This window comes from Miscanthus floridulus, chromosome 5 (genome assembly GCF_019320115.1).
Source record: "Miscanthus floridulus cultivar M001 chromosome 5, ASM1932011v1, whole genome shotgun sequence".
NCBI classification, from domain to species: domain Eukaryota; kingdom Viridiplantae; phylum Streptophyta; class Magnoliopsida; order Poales; family Poaceae; genus Miscanthus; species Miscanthus floridulus.
This window is the reverse complement of record NC_089584.1, coordinates 112,143,350-112,152,104: the sequence shown is the minus strand read 5'-3', so window position 1 is coordinate 112,152,104 and position 8,755 is coordinate 112,143,350. Positions and strand designations below refer to the sequence as shown.

Here is an 8,755-nt window from a genome sequence, read left to right as displayed (position 1 = left end):
GGTTATGCCTCTCCTGGCACCTAAAATAGGTCTTTCATATAGATACTCTGTTGGAAGCTATAGGTATTGTGTTGGATACCATTTTAGGTTTGGGTTCCGCAATGGATCTCCCATTGAAGACAACCTTAGGCCTTATTTAGTTCTTCCCCAAAAATTTACACCATATTACATCGAATGTTTGATAAATGTATGGAGTATTAAATATAGACTAAAAAATAACTAATTACACAATTTACGACTAATTTACGAGACGAATCTTTTAAGCCTAATTAATCCATGATTTAACAATATGGTGCTACAATAACATATGTGCTAATGATGAATTAATTAGGCTTAATAAATTCATCTCGTAATTTACTGATAGATTCTGTGATTTTTTTATTAGTATCCGAATACCCCATACGACGCTCTATGTGACACTCCAAAACTTTACGTCCTAGATTTAAACAATGCCCTCAGTAGAATCACTAGAATCATAGGCAAACGCCACAAAGAGACAAACGTTTCACAAGACTTAGAACCAAATCTCTTCTTTTTTTACTAGTCCAGAAAAAAAAAACTCTGCCTTACAACAAACCTAAATAAGCTTATACATATAATAGGATCGAAGATTGTAAAGAACTACGTACAGTACATCAGATCCATGCACATTCTCAACGACCTCGTTTTCTTCTAGTTTCTTACTTTTTTTCTGCGGAAAACAGCCTCAACGACCTCAGTAGCATGCTCACAGGGCAATGAGCCTGCTCAGCGTGCTCGCTACCGTAGAACAGGGCCATCGAATCAGGTGCATACTCGCATAGAGCACTACGGCCACCTTTTCATCTTTTTGCACGGTGTACCTGCCATGTTTCTTTCCATATATAGTTCTATCCTAATATATGTATAATAAGCACTATACATACACAGGTGTAGAAGTCCCTATATGCTGTCCGGGTCCAGGTCTCCAAGGCCGTGATTACAAACTAGTATACGGCAAAAACTAGTCCCTTGATCACCTCTTGGCGGATTTCTGGGGTGGCGAGCACGACGACGACGAAGACAGGCCCGAGAACATGCTGCTGTCCGCCTTGTCCTTGCTAAAAGCCTTCAGCACGTCCTCCTTCAGCTCGCAGAAGCGCATCCTCTTCACCTTCTGCTCGTCGGCGGTGCCCCTCTGGAGGTAGAACTGGTCCAGCCCGTCCGGCAGGTCGTCCTCCAGGAATTTGTCCAGCACCTGCGAGCAGTTCGGGAAGTACCGACGGCCCAGCTCCACTGCAAGAAGCCACCAGACAAAATGGGTGAACAACAATGATGAGATATCATATCAATCACGTATTTTAAACACAACGACAATACTTCGGTAAATGGTTGAAACTTCACCTGTTTTCATCAGTGCATCTACCCTTGAACGGAGTCTTTTGTTTTGTGTGACTGGCGTCTCATTAAGGTCGACCTCCCTCAGTTTACCAGAAGTACTTGCTGCAACTATACCGCCGAATTCTTCTGTGGTGTCTGCTTGTGCAATTTGCATGGCGACCTTGGCTTCAGCAGGAAAGAACAATCTAGCAAATGCAACTGCAGGGACAATACTTAAATGTTATGATGCAGGGAAATAATGTAGCCAATAACATAAAGCACAATCTTCTTCTAAACGTGAATATAAGACAAAGCTAACGACAATGACATATCACACCCCCAAGTTCTAAGGTGCTATTTAATCATCATCCAATGGTGTGAAATCATTCTCATTATATTATCTAGAACTAGACCACTATCAGGCTGTGTGCAAAGCTGACAGGCAAGTAGCAATAAATATTGCAGGCTTTGTGACTACAATTGTTTATTTCCTATAACATGCGCAACTTTCTTCAATTTGAAGAAAGGAGAAATTGATGTGGTATGTGGTGGGTGTTTTCCTTTTTCCTCTTTATGAGAACAAAAGGTCAGGGCACATGTCATTAGACTACAAGGAAGCCTGAATCGATCCACCTGACCTCCCAGCTTTTAAATTTTGAAAATTTGAAGGGGCAACGGGCAACCAATCAGAGCCATTCTATCAAGCATGGTGTGGACTTCACCTCTGTTTTCCAGGTAGAGAAGCTTCATGTGAAGATCATCTGCCAATAAAGGCGAGGTGACAGCATCTTCCACCGCCATAGGATTTCGCATCATCTCCCTCTCTAGAATATCTATACACAGCCTATCTTTATTTGATTCTTGACCCTGCTCCATCTTTGTATTGTAGTCTTTTAATCTTGTTAACCTCCGACAAATACCAATTGCGCTCCTGCCATCAGCTGTCAGTTGTGATACATTTGCCCCTTTGTTAAGGAGACACATAATGATAGCTGGTTCTCTCCTCATAGCAGCCAAGTGGAGTGCTGTGTATCCACGGCTATTCTTCAAATTTAAGTTAGCCAGCGCCAAATCTAATAGCTCTGAGACAACTTTAGAATCACAGTAAGAAGCAGCATAGTGTAATGCATTGGCGTCGTCTAATGTGATATCAGACTCACTCAGAAGCAACTTCACAAGTTCAACATCATCAGAGTCGAGTGCCCTGTGGATTCTTCTGACTCTTTTCTCATGCACAGGGTCCGAAATGAACGCATCGCCATCGCCATCAGTGGTTGGTGACTTCTTGCGCAAATTTTTTATCTCCTCAACAGCTTCAGGAGGGAGCTCCTTATCCAAAGATATATCGTCAAGATCAGATCTAGCAATCCTTTGAATACATTTGTCAATCACTTGAGTCAGCCCTGAGTGGGAAGCAACTTTCAAAATAGGAATGACATCCTCCACTAGAGTCTTGTCTACAAAGTTAAGAAGCCGCCGCTGTAGAAGAAGACCATGTTAACCATTTGCATTCCTTAAGTCGTCACAGCAAAGCTGAATTGATGTTAAAACAGTTTGACAAACTACACAGCCATAAATGTAATGTATACATGTTGTGCAGCCTAATGGTTCCATTTCAATTATAGACTTCAAGACGACAGGTTCAGTTGTGTCAGCTAAAACAAGAAATACCCAATTTTAGCAGTTTAGTTAGTTAGCGATGTAGTCAACACACGGCTTTGAGAAAACAAAATCACGAACCCATTTCTAGTCTAGCAAAGCCATGTACAATACTGGGATACAACAAAACATTTCCTAAACAAATTAGAGTCTAATCCTATTGGCAAGAGAGGAAGCAAGAACCAAATTGCGTCTCACCTGGAAGAGCGAGGTGAGCTCGGGGATCTTGAAGGTACACGCCGCGTACATGAGCTCGACCGCGGACCTGATGGCCGGCGGGCACGAATCGTGAGGGCACACTGGGTCAGCACAAGAGACCACGTCGACCGGTGACGGCCGGAGCTTGCCGGTGTACATGTACCCCAGAAACGCCTGGAAGGCCTCGCGCCCCACGCGACCCCCGGGGACGAGCTCCTCCATCTTGTACCGCGGCCTTCCACTGGCAGCCCCCTCCGCTGCTCCTCCGGCGCCGGCGGTCGGATCACCGGGCGCTGCCCCACCGCGGCCGCGCGCGGCGAAGAGGCCGTAGAAGAAGTCGCTGCGCGCGGCAAGTATGCAGCGGTGGATGGGTACGGGCGGCCCGCCGTCGGGCACCTCGACGTCGGCGTCGCTGCAGTCTAGGTCCGGGTCGAGGAGCAGCCGCTCGAGGTTCTTGCTGAGGCGGTTCAGGCTCACCGCCTCCACGCTGCTTCCGCTCCCTGCGGCAGCGACTCCACCACCCCACCCCTCGCCGGCAGCCAAGGGGGGAGCCTGGGGCAGCCCCGGCGGCGGCATCGCGACGGAACAGGGGCTGGAGCCGTTGGACAAGTACGACGACGACGACGCAAACGTGATGGACGACGACGGCTCCATGGCTTCCCACGAGTCCCACAACTGGCAAGCACAAGACGCGAGCCCCTACTTGTGCCGGACCCGGACCACTACGACCATGTGATGGTGGTCGCGTCAGGCGGTTTCGGCAGCCAAACCGAGAGCTTTTTGGCTTCGCACGGCCAAACACCCCAATTCGGTGCTCCGCTTGGCTGGCTCCAGGCAGATCCGCGTCGGCAAAAGCCTCCTCGACGTGACCCTTCCTAGAGCGGCACAGAACTCGCCGTAAATCTCACCCGACTCCTTCCCAGCGTTGCCGATTCCGGAATGGATCTCACCGGCGCTGCGCCAGGCCAGAAACAACAAATATGGAGTTTTCTTCTTCCTACCGGGCGGCGGCTAAATCTCAGACAAGTAGAGAACGGATCCAAGTGGGCAGCATGGTAGCGGCGGGGAGTAAGGACGTGAGGGATTGTTTGGTGCTTCGACGGACGACCTGGGAGGGGCGAGGACTGGCTGAGGAGCGGTAGGGGTCAAATGGAATCGTGGAAGAAGAGTCCGGAGGGCACGCAGTTGCGTGGAAAGTAGGGAGGGGAAAAGGAGTGGATCGAAGACGACGACGAGGATCGAGGAAGGAGAAGAGAGGGGACTGCTGGATTTGCTGCGTCCCCATTCATAGGTCACCCGCTTGGATTATTAGGGCAGCCGCAATGATGATTCTTCAGATAGCTCTAAGTATTTTTTTTTATTTTTTAATAGAAGAGGAAAAAAAAAAAGCTAGCTCTTAAGTGCTAGACTCATAAGAATATGTCAAAGTATTACGTGATCTAACCATACTATAAGTTATTGATAAAAGCTAACACTATCAGAAAAATCGGTTTAGAGCTGGCAGCTGTTGCAAGTGCCCTTAGAATAGATGGGTCCTCAGCTTTTCGAGTAAATAATAAATTACAAGAAATCTGAGGTGTTTCGGCGCAAGTTGAAGGAAAACCTGAGCCCTCTGTATACGTCGTCGAGTGACGCCTGACCATGGTGACGTCGACAGCGAGGAAAACCTGAGCTTGGCCTTTGGCGTCGTCCTCTCTACGGTGGTCCCACCACCTTATCTGTCAGTATTCTTTTTTAAAAATATAATTCTGTCCATGTTTTTCTATTAGGTGTATGGAAGTTTCTTGTAATAACTGTATTAAAAAGAAAAACGTGTATGGAAGTTTCTTGTAATAACTGTATTAAAAAGAAAAACTTAAATAGTTGTTCAGCTGATGGTTTTTGTGGTTAATAAATCGGCTGATGCTATTTTATTGTGAGAGAAAAATACTATACCATGGCCGATAAACCGGGCTAATTAGTTATTATAATAATAACATAATACATATTATTAGAATCCGTAAATAAACCATAACAAAACTCTAGTGCCATAAATCATGAGAGGTGAAATCCCAATAGGCCAACACTTTCCACAGTGTTCAAGCAGGTGTTAAGCTAGGAATTTAATCAACAAAGACAATAACAAAACAAGGAAGACCTATATGGTTCCATTTTAGAAAAAAAAAAAAAGATGACAAGAGGTATAATATTCCATTACACGAACATGCTAAATAGGAAAGGGGAGCAACCCTGCCTTAAGTTTTGTATACTTAGAAAAAAAACTGCTAACAATCAACCTCCAACATCAGTGCAACAAAAAGGATTAGTGTAACAATGAGAGATTGTCCTCTGTGAATACATGGTTGATGTGTGCCTAGCCTAAGTCTATATTGAGAGAGACCCTTCAGATGAGTGATTGAAACCACTGTCTGTGTGTAAGACTAGACATTGTTGATCTTGGCAATAAAGAAATCCTTTCCTCTAAATTCGTGTGGCAAGATCTTGTGTTTGAATCGTTTGCGTTTTTCCTCTTCCCTTCCCCTTCTCTTGCGAGTTTTGATGGATTTGGTGTTCCAGCGAATTTGGGGTTGTTTGAGGAGTTTGGATATGTGCTAGGACCTCTGATGAACTTATCTACCAAGTAATTTGGGCATATTCATCACGAGCACAAAAATCCACCCTTGGGGAGGTTTTTGAGAAAACCCCAATCTCTTTGATGATTTTTTAGATCGTGAGTGATTTAGTGAGTTCCGCGTGTTAATGCTCTAAGGATATATCCTCTCAACACTCTCAAGAACATCCCTGCAAAGTTTCAGATCGATCCGAGTTGTTTTAGTCGAGTTTCGATTTTTGAATCGATTTTTGCTGGCCTCTGTTCGAGCAAACCGGCCAGGTCTGGTCACCACACCGGACAAGTCTAGTGTGAGGAGGTTTCTGCGCAGCTCTGAGGGCTGACTTGAGAAGCTTACCGAACAAGTCCGATGTGAACGGTTGCACTCTTGGCTGGTTTTTGCCCGGCTTAGTTCCGCTGTGCTCCGTTATGTTCCTTCTGGTGTCTTGAGTTCATTGAGTCTGTAGTTGGCTAGAGTTAGCTTCTCATGCAGTTTTTATGCTTTGGGGTTGAATCTAGGACAACGGCCACGTTTAGAAGAAAATTGGAATCTACTCTCATTCACCCTCCCTCTAATTGTCTTTCTCGGTCCTTCATCCTCAATTGCATTAGCAAACATTAAGGGTGACATCCCTGGTTCCTCTTCCGCCGCATCTATGTTGAAGCACTTAATAGGATCACTTGTTTTATAGATAATGAAGAGTAACATCGGACTTTACCCCCTTACTAGAGAAATCATTTCATCGGTGAGGGACTAAAGTTCAGTCCCTGTCACATCGAACGTTTGAATGCTAATTAGGGCGTCTAAATATGAGTTAATTACAAAACTAATTGCACACAAATGGAGACTAATTTCCAAGATAAATATATTAAGCCTAACTAACCCATCATTAGCGTATGTTTACTGTAGCACCACGCTGTCAAATCATGAACTAATTAGGCTTGATAGATTCGTCTCGCAAATTAGTCTCCATCTGTGCAATTAGTTTTGTAATTAGTCTACGATTAATACTTCAAATTAGTGTCAAACATCCAATGTGATAGGGACTAAAATTTAGTCTAGAAAACTAAACACTCCAGGTGTCGGGGACCTAATACTAGGGTACCCTAGAAGGTGGAACCGATAACCACCGAACGTGAAAAACTTCTGGACGCATAAGGGCTCCATGTCATTCCTTGTTCGAGTGACAGGAGTTCGGTTCCGCCTCGCCCGACACCTTTGGGACGGGCTCGGTCTCGCCCGAGGGCCGAGGGATAAACTCCGTCTCGCCCGACGCCTTGAGGGCGGGCTCGGTCTCGCCCGAGGGCTGAGGGATGAATTCCGTCTCACCCGATCCCAGAGGGGCGGGGTCAGCCTCACCCAACGCCTTTGTGGGATAACCCTGCCTCGCCCTAAAAGCTCAAGGCTAATCTCCGTCTCGCCCGACGCCTATAGGGCGGGCTCGGTCTCGCCCGAGGGCAAAGGGATGGATTCCGCCTCGCCCGATCCCGGAGGGATAGGGTTAGTCTCGCCCAAGAGATAGGGATTGGTCTTCGCCTCACCCGACGGCCCAGAACGAGCCTCGCCCTGATCGATATCTATCCCTCATAATGATGGGTACAGGACGAGACAAGACGTTTGGGTCAACCATGGCTCCAACGACCATACCCTGCGCCCTGGCAGGAAGAGGACTGCCAGGGAACGACAGGACTGATGCTTTAGACCCTTCCGGGCGCCGCAGAGCCCAAAAGGTATTACAGGTGCGTGCATCTCACCCTGTAGAGTTGTAGGCGCCGTCTTCAGCTCTGGGACACGAAACCCAACGAAGATATACGACAACCGCTATGCTCCAAGAACGGATTTGCTATCTCCACGAACGACGGATATTCAGTCGCCACGCTGTGGACCTGAGGGAGCGGCGCCCTATTCCTGATCCCTTAGGTCCTCCTAGTCAGAAGGCCTTGGCCACGACGCTACACCGGGCCCCGACCCCGAATTCCCCCAACAAGGAATCATGGGAACCAGAAGGCGTGCGGAGCAAGGCTAGAGGGAGGCTCACAAGTCAAAATCACTATACTACAGCCCATACCCTGCGGGCAGCATTCTGTGATTAATCTGACATCCTACAGAGACATCGACAACATGCTAAGCACTTATCTTCCTTCGCACTCATCAGAATGGAGGACCTGACCAGGTAAACGTGAGCCACATGACTAAGTAGAGTACACATCCTAGAGCCCTCACCCTTGTAAAGCCAGCCCCTTCATCTATAAAAGGGGATGCGCTTCCTCCATCAGGGAGGACGGGAAAAATAGGACCGAACAATAGAGCGCACTCATACACACATTCAAGCAGCTACGAAGCTCTTGACCACCTTTTCAATCCTTTCATCAGAGACTTGGGACCAGTCCCTCTCTCGACAGTTTGTATCCCTTACTACAGACCGTTCACGGTGCTAATAACACAAGCAGCAACAAACTGGACGTAGGGACGTTCCGCCCGAACCAGTATAAATCTTGTGTCCTTTAGCGCACCATCCGAGCCTAACGCGCATTACTATAAATTCACTTGTCGGTGCTTGTACGAAACACCGACAGTTGACGCGCCAGGTAGGGGCTTTGCGCGTTCCAAATCAGGTCTCGGATGGCCACCCACGCAATCACCTGGGCCCCGAGCGCACATGTGCGTTTCGGCGACCTGGATTTCATCATCACATTAGGAGGAGAGCTGGCGCTGACTCGCTCAGCCGCCCCATCTCCCCCTTCCATCAACCTCAGCCGTCTCAGGCTTGAGGGCCCACCGAGCAACTCCCGGGGAGTCCCGTCACCCAAGGAGGCCTCTCACAATGCCACCATGTGTCCAGAAGGGTCCATATGGAGCGCCTCGACAGTGTTTCCGTTCGATCTCCGCAACGTTGCGGCAACCGCTGGCCGCCTTCTGGCGCTACGTGTGGTTCAACCACCCACGGACATCGAGTTCATGGGGGCGAT

General features: G+C 47.5%; 1 protein-coding gene across 1 annotated transcript; it reads right to left on the bottom strand.

The window, feature by feature from the left end:
• Positions 1-455: 455 nt before the first annotated feature.
• Positions 456-4,457, bottom strand: LOC136450491 (BTB/POZ domain and ankyrin repeat-containing protein NPR2-like). The gene is made up of 4 exons (XM_066450943.1): positions 3,196-4,457; positions 2,061-2,817; positions 1,363-1,557; positions 456-1,254 (listed from the first exon to the last, which is right to left on the bottom strand). Exons 1-4 carry the CDS (start codon positions 3,847-3,849, stop codon positions 995-997), a joined length of 1,866 nt encoding a protein of 621 aa, XP_066307040.1. The 5' UTR covers positions 3,850-4,457; the 3' UTR covers positions 456-994.
• Between the last annotated feature and the right edge of the window lie 4,298 nt (positions 4,458-8,755).

Excerpts from the sequence above, each read along its gene's own strand:
- LOC136450491 (XM_066450943.1), bottom strand. The coding sequence starts at position 3,849 with ATGGAGCCGTCGTCGTCCATCACGTTTGCGTCGTCGTCGTCGTACTTG. Across the intron at positions 2,818-3,195 it reads AGCTCACCTCGCTCTTCCAG|CGGCGGCTTCTTAACTTTGT; the intron begins GTGAGACGCAAT and ends CTTCTTCTACAG. Across the intron at positions 1,558-2,060 it reads TCTCTACCTGGAAAACAGAG|TTGCATTTGCTAGATTGTTC; the intron begins GTGAAGTCCACA and ends TTGTCCCTGCAG.